Below are 16,833 nucleotides of genomic sequence, written 5' to 3'. Positions count from 1 at the left end.
TGTAATCCTTCCTCCCTTGTGAATTCAGAAATCTCATCCAGAGTAAATTTGATAGTAGGTTCGCCATGGAGCAACTCAACTGGATTTGAAATTGTTTTGGTTTCGAATTTAGAAGATGAATTAGCATGAAGGAGATGATTTTAGAAGACATCTCTCCCACAGCTTGAGGTTGGGGAGGGGAGGGCAACACCAAGGTAGTACTCAAAGCTCCATGTAACCAAAAGAGAGAGAAAGAGAGAGAGAGAGACTAACTAAGATAAATGAAAAATAAAATCGGAGACAAAAAAAAGAAAATGAGAAAGAGAAAAAAATTTAGCAGAGGGAATATAATGCATTAGGAATCAATTTTTCACTGTGAGTGCACACCACAATATAAAACCAACTTCCCAAAATTTTATATATAAGATTCACTCTTAAAGTCTAATAGGATGAGGGCACGTTCACCATATGCTCTAAGTAAATCCATCATTTGAAGAGAGATAGGAGTCAAGAATGAAATGGAAAATTATTTCTAGATTTGTTATATTAAAGAAAACCGATCTCCTACCAACTTTTTAAGAAATAATTGACTGCGTTGAAAAAAATCGACCTCTTGAGCTTAGTATAACTAAATATGTTTTGTTTTTAAACAATATCAAACTCAGGAGGTCGTCATTTCTAAGTAATTATACTTTAAATACATTACCGAAAGTTAGGGATGCAAAGCTAAACTAATTAACGTATATATTGAAGTAAGGTTCTATATTTTCCTATTTTATGTATCAACATTTGCTAAAAGCATAAGCGATTAGAAAGATTCTTGTGCATCAATGATGCTTATATATATATAATAAGACCTTGCAATGTCAAACCTCATTTGCAAGTTCAGTTTGAAAAACTAAAGAATTATCCACCATATGACACGAAAAACAACAAACTAAAGTTCAAAGTTGCATGTAAACAATTTGACAATATTTGTAACATATAAGAAATTAAGCATTGCCTATTGATGCATCATCAGCTATGTTAATAAATTCCATCGGATTATCAACCTCTTTTCCACCGCCATGCTTCACAAATTCAGCTGGTGAGAAGAACCTTCCATGGCAAATGCAAACTATTGAAGTTTGCTTTCCTTTGCCATAGTTGAAAAGGAACCCTTCTGTCACTTTTCCATTAATGATTCCACCAGAAGTTGTCACAGAAGGCATAATCCTTAGTAGGTCACTCGTATCCATTGATGTGACAACATTAGAATTCTTAACTTTCTTTAATGGTTTTTCGCCATTACTTTCTGGAAATACAATTGACTTGCCTTTTCCCGTATTGAATTTGATAGCTGATTTCTCATTTTCTGATAATGTAGAATAAACGAGAGATTTGTTAATTGAAATAACATTTTAAGGGCATGTAAGCACAATTACCTTACTTTTAGTCATGGTTGAGGGGATAGGAACAAAAGATAGAGTAGTTGGTTTTTTTTTCCTCTATAGTTTTTGAAGGAACAACTGTTGAGTTACCTTTTGCAGTAGTGTATGGTGTAGACTCCCATACAACAAGAAAATTGAAAAAGAAATTAAATAAAGTTAGTAGCTATTTGAAATTAATTATCATTATTATAAGATGTCATAAATACATGAAAAATGATTCTAGGTTGATTGTTCATCTTTAATGGCTCGACAAATTTCTTTCTTACCTCAATTTTAAATTTTTCTCTCGTGTCTTTTAGTGAAAAAGATTAAAAGAAAGATCAAACATTGAAAAAGTACTATTTTTTTAGAAAAAAAAGTACTATTTGTCTAATCTTTGTGGGGTCAAATCAAATGGAAGAAAATTTCATGTGCCAATTTACTTGGCTTAGAATTGAACTTGGAGAACAAGCTGAAATATGTGGAGGACAATTTTTGCATTTCTTTTCATGCTTGGAGCCAGAGTTTGGCCACCTATAAAAAGATGGTCATTGTCCATTGTAAAAATTCATCCAGAAACTAATATTAAATTACATTAGAAGAGTAGAGAATTAAGAGAGCAATTCTCTTAGATGTATTTGGGATCTCTCCCCTTTCTTTAATAATATACAAGCAATTGTTCTCTGGTGGACGTAGGATTATACTAATCCAAACCACGTTAAACATTGTTGTTCTTCCTTTATTTTTTATTTTTCACGTTTCTGTTAAAAATTAGTATCAGAGCCAAGGTTCTGTCTGTTCATGCTCTATGGTTGCAGCACAATCTCAACTTCCACATCATAAAAGAATTACTTTGATTTTCTATATTTCCAAATACTTTGTGGTACAAGAGGAAGAAAAGTAAGGATGAGTTCCATGAAATTTTAAATTGATGGATTTAGTGGGCCCAACAACTTCCATACCTGGATTATGGTGTTACTGTGGAGGGAAGGTTTAATCCATACTATTTACGGAAAGTATTCCAATGACACATCAAATTTCTACAATGAGAATATTGAAGGAGATGCATTGAGTGTAATCCAACTGTCCCTTGCACCTAACGTTCTTTGTGAAGTGAGTACAAGTATCAAGGAGACGTCCAAATAGTTTTAGGAAAAACTGGAAGGGATTTACCAAGACCGGTCGGTGACAACAAGGATGTTATTACAATGGTGTCATCACACACTTAAGATGGATTCATGTACTTTGTTACAAGACCATGTAGATGTGTTCAATAAACTTGTGATGGACTTACAGACTGCCAAAATTTAAAAAGAATGAGGAGACACTTGTATGTGCTTTGCTATTTTCATTGAATTTAAAATATCATGATATTGAAAATTCAATTATGTATAGCAAAGATCCTATTAATCTTGAGCAAGTGCGGCAAGTACTTAACTCTTGTGATGTGCAGATGCATTTTGAAGGAGATAAACATGACGAAGCTAGTGGACTCTTTGTGTGAGGCCATACTAGCCAACAGAGAACGAGAAAATCAAAGTACATATCAAATTCGTGTGTGAACAAGAAGAATGCAGAGTGTTGGGGTTGTCACAAGAATGGACACTTTTAACGAGATTGCCCTATGTCAAAGTCCAAAGAAAAGGCATGTACATGATTTTGATGATGAATATATGCTAACATCATCATACGATAGTGGAGTCTATGACAACAAATGGTTGTTAGACTCTGGTTGTACTCTACGTATGACATTCTGAAGAGATTGGTTCATCAGCTATGAGACTAGTGGAGGAACCGTAGTAATGGTCAATAATGCAACTTGTAGAATAGTTGGCATTTGTTCAGTTCAGGTTCGCTACGATGATGGAATCATGAGGACTATTACAAAAGTCCATTATGTTCCTAATCTGATGAAGAATTTAATCTCCATGGGTATTTTGGATTAACATGGCTACAAGTACATGAGTGAAGGAGGAACTCTGAAAAAGACTACATAGTCTTTAGTCATACTGAAGGCCAAGCTGGAGGATGGCCTCTACACACTAGCAGGAAGTACAATTGTTGGCTACGTAAATGCATATATAGTACAATTATCAGATGATGACAAGTCAATATTATGGCACATGAGAGAAATTATTAGCTTGGAGCTACACAAATAATGGCTTGGGGTTTTATAGTGAAGAGTTCAATGGTTTCTGCAAGGTTCTGGATAGCAAGACATAAGACGTTAAGGCACACACCACAACAGAATGAAGTTGTCGAGAGGATGAATAGAGCTCTTCTTAAGAAGGCTCATTATATGCTTTTACAAGACAAAATATCCAAAGTGTTTTGGGCTAAAGTAGTTCACATTGCTTCTTATATTGTCAACCAATCTCCAGCCTCATGATTGACTTTAAGACTCCTAATGAGGTATGTCCAGGTGAACCCTCTAACTATTCATTCTTGTGAATATTTGGGTGTCCAACTTATTATCATGTTAATGAAGGAAATCTTGAACTAAGGCTAAGAAGGCCATATTCGTAAGGATATAGATGGAGTAAAAGGGTACAAGCTTTGATGTTTATCTTAACTTAAATTTGTTGTCAGTAGAGATTTTACCTTTAATGAATCCTCTAAACTTGATCCTCATAAATTTTATGTGGAGTTATCAGGAAACGAGAACAACAAGTAGGTGAAGCTACAACTGGAGCTTACCTGTAATGACCCTCAAAGTCATTTATGTGTTAATGACTTCTGTTCATCTTTTGAAGTGTTCCTATATCTACCCCAAGTAATTTATGACATACTGGGAATGATAGTTAGTTCACCTAGTCGTTTGTTTGGTTTTTATGTGAATTTTTATGTTTTAGATCTTTTGAATCTTAAACGGTCATTTTGGATCAAAGATTCAGGAAGATGACCGAGGAATCTAATTCTAATGATTCCATCATCTCCTAAAGGGTCATTTAGGCTAGTCACATGGTCGGCATGGTTATCGAAGCTTTCGGTACGAGTTTGTGCAATTAGATAATTTAACTTTCAAGTTATGGCCTAAGTTTGACCTTGGTAAACATTCTTGGTAAACATACGCGGATGAGAATTATGTTAGCGTGGTTTATTTTGGTCTAAAACGACCCTTTAGGTAGATCCCAAGGCTCTCGGGCTAATTCCAAGCCCCTTGTGGATTTTGGTTTAAAATAAAGTTTGGTGTGGAACCCACTTTTAGTCAATATGACCTCGTATGGAAGTTTAGACTGGTCCATTGAGTTCAGAATGTCAAATTCGATTGAGTTGCATATCTTGTTATCATGCACGAGGTTCCAAACTAATCCTGAGCCCCGAGGCAGAGCCTAAGGGACTTAGCTGAAAATTTCTAGAGTCTGATGTTGGTGTTGTCACTTTAGCAAACCTGGTCTCACTTAATAGACCTTCACTTAAGCGACCAGGGATTTTCTTTAGCAAGCTAGTCAATCTAGGCGGCAATCGCTTTAGCGGTCATGGCTCGCTTAAGCGATAGGGGCTCGCATAAGCGAGCTTAGCCAGCCCAAGCCTCGTCTCTTTCGCGACCTTGGTGCTGCTTAAGCAAGCCTCTCTTTAGCGACCAAGGTATCATGGAAGAGAGGTCTGCCTCTTATTGGTTGGCTGCTTAAGTGATGTAAGTAATTGCATAAGCGACCCTCATCCAATCTTTTAAAGACTTAGACAAATTTAAGCTCTTTGTTCAAAGTTCTTTTGGTGAGCATTGGGGAAAGCTTGTTGAATGTATTATCATTGTTTTATGGACTACTGTAGTCCTTTGTTGTTCTTTAAATGTGAAGTTTTTTTCCATGTGGCTTTTCTTGCTATTTTGAGCCCTGAATTATGTTCCATTTTTGAACACAAGTTGTGGATACTGTGCTAGACCTTTTTACGGAATTGACTTTGTAAATTCTTGTGTGGGTCCCATGATTCCCATTTTGATTCCAAAATTGGTTCGTCTCCATTTATGTATTTTTGGTGTTGAAATGACCTTATTAACGTTGTGATCCTATTTTTTATATGTATAAAGTGGTAGCGTTCTGAGGCAGTTTGGAAAGGAAACCCTCTAGAAAAGTTATTTGAAGTACACGTAGTCGGCCTAAATATAGGCTACGACTTTCCTGCGCATAGATTGATCTTGAATATATAAATTCATCTTGAATTGAATTAATTAGGCTTGTTTCAATATTTCTGAGATTTGAACCACGCTAGTTGGGGTTGTGTGATCATCTTTATGTCTTGGTGAGACTTTATTTTGTTGATTGTTGTGTAATTGAGCATATTTGACCTTAGTCTAGGATTAGACTAGTGTTTGCCTTAGACTTGCGATACTTGTTGCCTTTAGGCCTTATATCTTCTCTGACGTCATGTTGAACAAACTAGTTTCCTGTAGACCGGTATAGAAGACTTGAGCCTGATAGAATGAGCCTAAGTTTAGGCATTGCTTCATCTTTGTTGAGCTTCTATTTACTCTCCCTATTTCTACGGCCCCGTTGTGATATTGGAGGTTTTTGTGTTTCACTAGATGACTTGAGATTGAAGTGGTTCAGGCTAGTAGCCTTATATTGATTTATCGTGAGTGGGCGTCATTCCACAACAATATTAATGGTAGACAATACACAATTCTTTGATGTTCTTGTTGAGGCCCCTGAGTTTACTCCTGCTAGTTGGGTTAGTACCCCTTAGAGCTTACTGTCTGGCTTGGTGGGTAGTCATATTGATGCCTCCGGGTTAATTTTGCTAGCTGGGCTAGTTCCCCTAGGAGTTACTATCTGGTTGGGTGGCCCTCGAGTTTACTCTTGCTAGCTGGGGTTGTGATTTTGGGAGTCTACTGTCCTTTATTTAGTGCTTATGGTTTGAGGTTGTTTCTTGGAGTTCGAGACTTGGGTTATGCTTTTGGTATCTTGATTCACTTACTTCACTCTTGTACTTTAGCTATTTTGTGTAACTGTCAAGCTTATAGGGGTCTGTTCAGATTTTACTTAATGTAATGAATGAGTGTACCTTCTGGGCTTATGGGGTCAGTTAGGTTTAGTTTAGTTGTACTTAATTTTTACTTCTGGTACGGTCATGTGCTTTCTTTAAATTCCTCTTTGACCTTTGTTCGTGTCTAGATTCTATCTTTTCATATTATCTTAAGCTTTCTTACTTGGTCTGCCTATGATGCCTACTGAGTACTCATTGTTTTGGTACTCATGCTATACTTTACATCTATTTTGTGATGCAGAACCTTGTACCAACTATCATCGGTGATTGTTTGAGCTTGCAGCTTTGTAGATCAGAGGCAAGAGTCAGTACTTGGTGTTCTGAATTGAATGTCTCCTTCTATATATTGTATAGCTAGTGTTTTGTATTTTGAGACAAGATTTGCTTTTGGTCAAATTTTGGGACTTGTATTTTTTTGTTAGAGCAACTCTAAACTTGTAACTTTAAGGTTCTGGGAGGGATCTTTTATGTATATAGTTTTGGTTCGCTTCCGCCTATGTCTAGTTATGTTGCTTAAAGTATTGATTATGTTTGTTTCTACCCTTATACTTATTACTTGTTGTTCTGGGTTATGGGTTGACTTATCTACTGGTGGGTAATAGTAGGTGCTATCATGATTCGAGGAATTGGGTCATGCTATTACAAAGGAAATGGATCAAGAGATTGAAGTTGATGAGTCAAAAGATGTAGATCTTGAAGGACTTGTTGTCAATGAACCAAACACAATTGCGTAGGAAGAGAAAAAGACCGATATGGAAATTGGAACGTCTTATAAAGCAACCAAATTTGATTGTATATGTATTCGAAGTTGCAGAAGAAGAGATTAAGGATCTCGATCCCTCCTCGTATGTTGAAGCAACTTCTTGCAATGATGCTACACAATGACGACTAGACATAATGGAAGAGATGGAGTCTCTTCACAAAAATGAGACATGGGTCTTAGTTGAAAGGCCAAAGAGGAATAGGACAGTTTGATGCAAATAGGTCTACAGAAAGAAAAAAAGGTATTCCAGAAGTGGAAGATGCTAGGTTCAAGGCGAGATTTGTTGCAAAAGGTTTCGCTCAGAAAGAGGAAATTGACTATAATGAGATCTTCTCTCCATTCATGAAACATAGTCCAATTCACGTGCTACTAGAATTGGTTGCACAATTTGATTTGGATGTTGAAAACATTGATGTCAAAACTTCTTTTTTACATGGTGATCTTGAAGAGCCAATCTGTATGGACTATCCTGAAGGTTTCCTAGCTGAGGGAAATGACGATCATATATGCCAACTGAAGAATTCCTTGTATGGTTTGAGCGATCCCCTAGATAGTGGTAGTAGAGGTTTGATGTATTCATGACTACACATGGTTCTTGAAGTGTGCATTTGATAGTTACATCTATCACAAGAAGATGTCTGGTAACTCTATGATTTATTATCGTTGTATGTTGATGATATTCTTATTGCTGCTAACAACATCATATAGATGAATATTTTGAAGAAACTATTGAGCAAGGAATTTGACATAAAGGATTTTGGAGCTGCAAAGATTTTTTGTTGGAATGGATATTTCAAGAGAAGACAGTGTTGTACATTTTTCTTAGAAGAGGTACATTGAATAGGTTCTTGAGAGATTCAATATGCATCTGAGCAAGCCTATAAGTACACTGTTAGTTTCTAATTTCAAGCTTTTAGAGTTACAAATTCCTTAGTCTATGGATGGGGTGGAGCATATGTCAAAGGCTCCTTATGCTAGCGCAGTTGATAGCATTATGTATGCTATGGTATGCACACATCCAATTATTGCTCAATCTGTAAGTGTGGTAAAAAGATACATGGCAAATCCAAGGAAAAGGCATTGGGAAGTTGCCAAGTGGATATTGAGATATATTAAAGGAGCTTCTGATCTTGACCTAACCTTTTGGAAAAGTGAAGGTATTTTAATTCTCGGTTATGTAGATTCTAACTATGCAGGGGATCGAAGAAGGTACACTACTTGATATATCTTTACTCTCGTTGACATTGTCATTAGTTGGAAATCAAATTTACAGTCGATTGTCGCTTTGTCTACAACATAGGTAGAATATATGGCAACAACGGAGGCAATGAAAGAAGCTATTTGGTTAAAAGGTTTGGTGGCAGAATTGAGTTTGGTTCAACTGGAATCATCTCTATGATGTGACAGTACTCAGAGTTCTATTGTTTTGTTTAAAAATCAAAGATTTCATTAACGCACCAAATACATTGATGTCAAATTCCATTTCATTCGATATGTCATTGAAGAGGGAACTATCAAGGTCGAGAAGGTTATCATAGACGATAACACTGCATACATGTTGACCAAGATAGCCCAGCTTATCAAGTTTGCACACTGCAAGGACTTGGCGGAAGTATACATCAACAGATGTAACTCTGGGAGAACAACTGCTAGGTGGAGTTAATGTGTTCAACAAAGGTTAGATTCTTCTTGTTTCTTACAACGGGATTGCCTAGTAAGCTTAGAAGTTTTGGCCGGAGTTGTTCATACGCAAGCTCGGAACGCAAACCAAGGTGGAGATTAAAAGAGTTTGTTTGGTCTTTGTGGGGCCAAACCCAGTAGAATAAAATTTCATGTGCCAATTTACTTGGCTAGGAATTGAACTTGGAGAGCAAGCTAAAATTTGTATTTGTTTTATTCTTTAGGGCTCAAGCTTGGCCACCTATAAAAGGATGGTCATTCTCCGTTGTAGAAATCCATCCAAAAACTTATAGAGAAATACATTAGAAGAGTAGAAAATTAAAAGAGAAATTTTCTTAGATGTATTTGGGATCTCTTCCCTTTGTTTGTTAATATACAAGTAGTTGTTCTCCGGTGGAAATAGGATCATTCTGATCTAAATCTCATTAAATATTGTTATTCTTCCTTGTTCTTTGTTTTTCACGTTTCCTCTAACAAAATAAATTACATTAACTAAGTTCAAGATAAAAGCATTGAAAAAATAAGTTTAAAGGGATTAAGAAAAGAAGAGTAAATATAGGGAAAGTTAAAAAAAATGGAAAGAATATAAGTAGGCGTAAACAAGATGGAAGCAATGTGACAAACTAAATCACTTAACTTAATCAAAATGGAGAAAAGGGGATATACAACATACCACAAATTTTAGACGTATCTTCTAATTTGTTATGCAGATCGGATCTTATAATCTCTATAGCCCGCTGAAAGGCAGGATTGTTGGCAGCTGATGCCCTAATTTGTGAAAACGGTTGAGGCATTGAAATTTCATCAGTCTTTTCACAATTATAAGATCCACTAGGTGAGAGATTTAGATCCATTTCTTGTTGAGCACTTGTACAGGTAGAAAGTTTACCCTTTGGTTCAGCCATAGATCACTGCAAGATAGAAAAAAATATATAAGATACAAATACATAAAATCTGTAAGTTTAATCTTAGGCAAACAAAAAATAGAAGTCATATATATGCACCATATCAACTAGGAAATAATTATATATATAAATACATTGTAATTTTATTGATTCAAGAATTTAAGCCATGAAATTACTATACCAATGAAACTCGCGTATGTCTAAATCCGTAGTTACAAGAGGAAAATAATTGAACATCATACTTACACATCAAAGTAAATTATACTTTAAAGATGAAACTGAAAAATACTTACTAATTAGAATTGCTCGAATGTGAAAATAAAGAAGCACCCAGGCGGAAGAAACTAAGAAAAATATAGACTTCTTGTGAAGTTTCGGAGGAAGAAAGAAGGATTATATAGTTGAAGTAAAGGAAACAATTTAAAATAATTTACCCTTTACAACCTTTATTATTTTATCACATATAGATGTACATCCTTGTAATTAACAAATCACAAAGGGGTAAAATGGGTATCGGATGTTAAATGCTCGCTGATATGCTACGGTCAAAGTTTTGAAAATTTATCATTTAATGAACGGTTTGACCATGTAACTTTGTAAATCTAAGCTAAATTTCAAGAATCTATAAATTAAGGACTAATGGCATGGTTGGTTTAGGTCATGAGGCCTTCTACATGAGTTTGAACTGCTAGGCGAGATGTTTCTAAAAGTTTGGAAAATGATTGAATTTGGTCAACATTCTAGGTAACTATGCTCAGATGAAAATTCCATCATCATGGTTAGCTCTAAATGCCGAGTTTGAGCTAGAATGATCTTTGGTTTAGACCTTAAGGTGATCGGGATGTTTTTATGTTGTTTGGTGTTATGCTTATTTGATTGCTTTTGTAAGTGTTGATTTGGGTCAACATTCTATTGAGACAACCTAGTTGGTTGTTTCACTGACTCCATTGAGTCTGGAATGTCATTTCTGGTGGGGTAGCATAGTACATTTGCATTCATGGGGTTCCAAACGATTCACGAGCTCCCGTTCGATCATTTTTCTCAACTACAAAAAGAATTGATATAGCTGGTGTTGACTAGCACCCAAATTTTGCTCAGCACGACTGTGAGCTGGGACACACAAATGTGAAGACTACCTTTCTTGATCAACATGGTTGCGGGCCATTGACCATCGTAATCGCAATGTGAGGTCAGTGGACCCACTCAAATTTAATAAATCACGATGAAGAACTTTGTTACAATTATATCAGTTCCTCACGTTTTAACATGCATATTCCCAAAGTGCATTTCCATTATTATGGAGATTGGAGAGAAAATTGAAGGAGAAATCAACTGGGAGTTGCTGGATTTTGACTATGGATAGTGTGAGAACATATTGTGGGTCATTATTCTTCCATACACTATGTACACTCCATTGATTTCTTCTTTTAAAATCCATTTTGATCATTATTGAGCTTAAAATTGATGGGACTATTTTGGGATCAATCGATGCTTGAAATGTGCCCCTTTTTAGGGCACATGTTTCTTGAGCTAGTTGAGATCTTGTGACGAAATCAATTTTTGAATTTCGTGTGCAAGCCCCACGGTCATATTTTGATCCAATTTTTGGGTCTGAAATATTTTATTGCAATTTTGGTATTGTAATACCTCGAACTTCAAAACAACTAAATAGAAGTCATGCAAGTCACCCATCAATTTTTAGTTCTGGGTCAACTTCAAACGACCAGATCTTTTAGCACATAAAGAATTAGGTGGCCCGTGAGCTATCAAATCGAAGGTATTTGAGTCCTCCTTCCAATGCCACCAAGTTTGCCCAATAGTGAGCTCAGAGTAAAAAGTTGTGCCCATTTGAGTGAAGCCTCTCTATTTATGTCACGACCCGAGCCTACACCTTGGACGTGACCAGCACTCGAGAATAATTGTTGGCCCTCAAACGAACCCTCATCCTGATTAACTACAAGTGGAAGACTAACTCAATCATACACAAACATCAAATTGGAAGAAGTGTTTAAAAATAATTTACTAAATCTCAAAACTGAACTGGATATACTGAGTATGAAACATAAGTTTTAAATAAATATCTAAAACTGAAAGACTCTCAAAAATTGTCTATCTATGAAGCCTCGACTATACAAAGATGACTGTCGCGACAAGACCCACGACTCCTCAAGAGAACTACTAGTAATAACTCATAAAAATGGGAGTCCTCCAGAAGCAAGGAGGTCTTACTCAAAAGCTGATAAAAAGACCTCAACGGACTCTTGTTGAGGATTCTAAAAGCCTGTATTTGCATCATTAAAAGATGCAGGTCGAATGACATCAGTACATTGAATGTACGAGTATGTAATATAGCTGAATAACAAAAACACTAATGAAAGGACTACTATAGATATAGATATATACTCAACTGAATGTAAAGAAATAAAGGAGTTAAATCATTTAAAACTTTATAAAATACTCTCATCTCTGAACTCAACATAATAAGTGATATATAAAAATACACTTTAACTCTATTGGGAGATTCTCTTACCGACAACCATCAGTATGAACTACATGATGATACAGTGTCTCGCCCATGCTACCAAAACTGTCCTATACCTTGCCGGGATATAGGACACCCAAACTAAGTGGATCCACTAAACTATGCTTAAAATCAATAAGGAATCATCTAAAAAGTATGACCATTTACCCTGTTGGCATACATGGTTTATAAGGACTTTGAGTTGTCTGAACTCGTCCCTATATCGGTGCTCAATATACTACTCCCAATAATATATACTCATGCTCATATGTTTAAAAACATAACTCTTCCTCTGGTTTGAGATAATTGCTCAAACTACCTTCTTAAAAGCGGTAACTGCTCTTGAAATATCTTTTGAACTCATAACTTATTTAGAAATCAAAATTTCTCTTTTATCAATGTAAAAACGGATACCTTTGGGAATACTTAGTCCCCTTATGCTCTTACTCACCTCATACTTGAAAAATATTTCTAAAAAACATATCAAAATCATATTGTAATATAATCATGATCACTCAGGAAGTCATACTGCATAAACATTGATGGTATATCCAGATACCATACTGCTGATGTGAGGCAAAAAATACATATTTGTAATCATTATTTCATCACATTTATTATATATATTTATCCTTTTTGAGCATTAATTTGATGGATTATGCTAAATTTGGTAATTTATTTGTAGGATTAAATTGGTGGAAAATTGGAGAAGTTTGAAGCTAAAACGAATTAAAGATGAAAGGTTGAAGAAGGAACTCAAGCAGACAACTTAACGGATTAAATTTAATAAAATAATATATTTATATATAAAAGGAAATGGCGGCTGCAAATTGTGGAAATTCAATTTTACGCTTGCTTCTTGTTGCTGCCACGTGGCAGCAAGTGAATGGTGCAGAATTAAGTTGAGGCGGCGGTATTACTGTTCATGCGGCGAAAAAGAAAAAGGAATCCAATTCCTTTTGGTTTTGGATTCCTAATTTAATTTGGACTCAATTATTTTATTTAGGGTTTCCTACATCTATAAATAGTGCATAGAAATTATTATTTGGAAAGCCAAAAACCAAAATACAAGACACAATATAAATTTTCTTCTAGCTTAGGAACTTTGGAAGAGCCGCTGTGGAGGCCGGAGAATTGTGGTTTATTCTTTCTTCTCCTTTATTATTTATTTGTATTCGTGATTAATAAAAATAGTTTAGCTATTGTTCTTAACTTTTTATGATTAACACAAGCATAGTTATTTTAATAAATTTTGATTGTGTTTTTGAGATAATGAGTAGCTAACTTTCATAACTAGGGTTGTGGGAACCATGAGCGATTAACAAAGTATGAATAGTAAATAAGCAATTCTTGACTAGTATTTTGCATGCATTGATAATTCTTTCGTTTAGAAGTCTTTTTAACGGTAGCCAACGTTAGAACTCGCCTTGTTACTACTTGCCGGACCAAGTAGGTAATTAACAAGAAAAGAATTATCAACATAGATTTAGTGTGATACTATCTAATAGGCTAGTGTCGATTGGTGCGAAGTAATAACTAAGCCAAACATCGATTATGATGTCTAATATGAGGTAAAGGTAAGGGTTAGTAAATTATACACACGTAGCCGGACCAAGGTGCGGGGTGAAATTCTCTAGATGCCGGACCAAGGATTTAGAGATACCTAACTTATCACTTTGCATGTAATACACTAGAAAAGGATTACTATTATTAGGATTACTGCGTTATGAGCTTATGGGGAACACATTCCTAGTTACTTTTCATAATCTGAATATAAATAAATACTTAGTTCAAAGCTATCTTTTTATTATTTTTATTTTATTTTATTTCAATTTAAATCCCCCATTTTTATAACGACTATCGAGATAAATATTTACTATTGACAATATTCTTCCATATTCTCTGTGGGATCGATCCCGACTCATAGTTGGGTAAATATATTGCATACGATCATTTATATTTCTTTTCAAGAAGTATATTTGAATGATATCAAAAATGGCACCGCTGCCGGGGAATGTGGCTTAGAAATTGTCTTTAGTATTTTTTTTGACTCGTAGTTTTTTTTTTTTCTTAGGATTAGTTTTACATTTTTTATTTTTTTATTATTATCATACATCTTTTACTCTTCTTGAGATGTCATCTGAAAAAGTATGTAGTGATAAGTGTTCTTGCAATTCTTGCCCTTGTGATATTATTGATTCTTTTAAGCTAATTTTTTCTCAACTAGATAAGTTGTATGGGGACTTGGAAGATTTGTTAATACTTTGCTATAAATCAATATGTAAGCGCAATAGTGAATATGCCTTTGAATTTGATCTCTATTATTTAGATATTGAGTTGAGTGAAAAGATTAAATCATATGACACCCAACAATTTAGTAATAATATGTGTGAGGAAGAAAAATTACTTATAAGTCAACTTGAAGAACTAAAAGTTGAGGGCCAATTGCTTGATCATACTTTTATTGATGTTGTCATTGTTGAGAAGAGTACACTAGAGTTATGTAATGAAGTAGATAATATTATTTTTAAAAACTCTAGTATGTGTAAATATGAGGGTGTAAATAATAATACAATTCATAAGTTAGGGCGCACTAGACCTCATTCCTATCATTTTTCCACATTATGTTTAGATGATGAGAAATTAATCGAGCCATCTGAGCCTATAGAAGAATGTATGGAGGAGGAAAATTGTGTCTATATTCTTGAATTTATTGTTCCAATATCGGAGAATTACATTCCTCACTTAGGATCCAAGAAGTGCATAATGCGATATCTATTGCTTGAGACCTTTATTTTTGTACCACCACCCCTTGAGCGTAATAGAAAAATTGATGTAAAATTAGGGGTGCAATTCATATCTTCAAAGTGGAAGGAAAAATAGTAAAATTGATGGTGTTGTGCCGCGACGTTAAATTAAGCGCTTATTGGGAGGCAACCCAATTATTAGTGTAACTTCTTATTTTATTTTATTTTTATTTTATTAGTATCACTTTTTTTTGTTTTCTTGTTTTTTTTTGCAGATTAGGGGAAGTTTGAGTATCCAAAAAAAAAAAAAAAAAAAGAGGGAGCATGTTTGAGCTTAAGTGTGAGGTGACGACCCTTGATGAAAATTAAGAGAACATGCTACTAGCTAGGCCTAAAGGCCTCAGGGAGTTTTCCTAACCCTTGTTTTAAATTTTATCTAATGCTTTGGGGACATAACATCTTTTTAAGTGTGGGGTGGAGGAATGAATTCTTAGTTTTTACCGTTTTATTGAGTCTTTTCTTTTTTTTTAGGATGGGTTCCTTGGCTTTTGTTTTTGGTTCTTTTCCTGAGGATAGTCCCTTTGAACCGAGTGTTTTTTTTTAGGAATAAATTTTATTTTTTTTGAGAGAAAAGAAAAGACCCTTTTGAGTTATGTGATACTTACTATTTGGGCCTAATTTTTGAGTAGTACTTTCTTGTGAATGCTTGATTTAAAAAAAAAAATGCAGACTCTTTGACATCTAAGGTCATGGTTGTGACTTTGTATATACCTTATTTTATTTTGTAGTTTGTTATGATCCTGTCTCTCTTAGAAGTGGAATTGATCCATCTTGATTGATACTTGTGTCATGTGTGGTGAGACTTTGTTTATTCCATGTTTTGCATCTTAGTCTAGAACTTGCCCTGCATGTTATTGAAACGAAATAAAAAGTGTTGCTTTGTTTAGGAGATGATAATAGGCTTTCTTTGATTTGTTTAGTAAATTTTTGTCTTTTCAGATATTTTATCACTAGTTAACCTTTTTGAGCCTGTAGCCTTTTATTGGTAGCCATATTTTGCCCTTAACTATTTTGTTGAATCCCTAGTTTTTGCACCTTTCTTCCTTGAGCATTATAACATAGACTTATTCTAATTATCAATTATGAGAAAAAGGGATGATTGAGTAATCAATGATAGCTACAAAGTGCTTAAAAGCCCTCTTTAAAAAAAAAAAAAGTTACTTTGATGATGGCCCTGGTCCTTCCAAGGATATTGTGCACCTTAACGCATGTAAAATACGTAAGTTGAGGGTGGCTATTATGAAGGAAAACTTTATAAAAAAAAAAAGGATTAAAACATTTTTGAGAGGATGAGAATTACTTGTGAAATAATTGTTGAAGAGAGGGCTGAAAATAAAGAGAAGAAAATAATGGGTTATGAAGTCTAAAATTGCAAAGTGCTTAAGGAATTGTAAGTCACTATTATATAGTTTTCCTACCCATCCCCTAGCCTACAGTACAATCCATTAAAGTCCTATTTGATTCTATTCAAGCATGCTTAATTAGTGGAGATGTACATAATGGGCAAGCATATGGTTCTTTGTGCATACATGTGAATTCTCTTTGTGAGTGTGAGAGTGTTCTTTGATGCTAAGTCCTTAATTTATATTCAATCTTTTGATTTGAGTGTGTGGACTATTTCTTCTTGTGAGGGCACTTGTTTCATGACAGATAAGTGATGTTATTAACTTTCTTTGATGAGAGTAGGAAAACAAACTTAAATTTGATGAGTTCAAAGTCCTTCTTTGAGGTTAGAAGGTTAGAGGTTTGTTGTTTATTTAGATAACTTGCATAATGATTGAGA

At 34.8% G+C, this 16,833-nt stretch overlaps 1 protein-coding gene across 1 annotated transcript; it reads right to left on the bottom strand.

Annotated features, from left to right (window-relative positions):
- Positions 1-790: 790 nt before the first annotated feature.
- Positions 791-10,133, bottom strand: LOC125848845 (ninja-family protein AFP3-like). The gene is made up of 3 exons (XM_049528788.1): positions 10,016-10,133; positions 9,491-9,728; positions 791-1,333 (listed from the first exon to the last, which is right to left on the bottom strand). Exons 2-3 carry the CDS (start codon positions 9,720-9,722, stop codon positions 972-974), a joined length of 594 nt encoding a protein of 197 aa, XP_049384745.1. The 5' UTR covers positions 9,723-9,728; positions 10,016-10,133; the 3' UTR covers positions 791-971.
- Between the last annotated feature and the right edge of the window lie 6,700 nt (positions 10,134-16,833).

The sequence above is a fragment of the Solanum stenotomum genome, chromosome 12 (assembly GCF_019186545.1).
Source record: "Solanum stenotomum isolate F172 chromosome 12, ASM1918654v1, whole genome shotgun sequence".
NCBI lineage: Eukaryota > Viridiplantae > Streptophyta > Magnoliopsida > Solanales > Solanaceae > Solanum > Solanum stenotomum.
The sequence above is the reverse complement of the archived record's forward strand: the minus strand, read 5'-3'. Positions and strand labels throughout refer to the sequence as shown.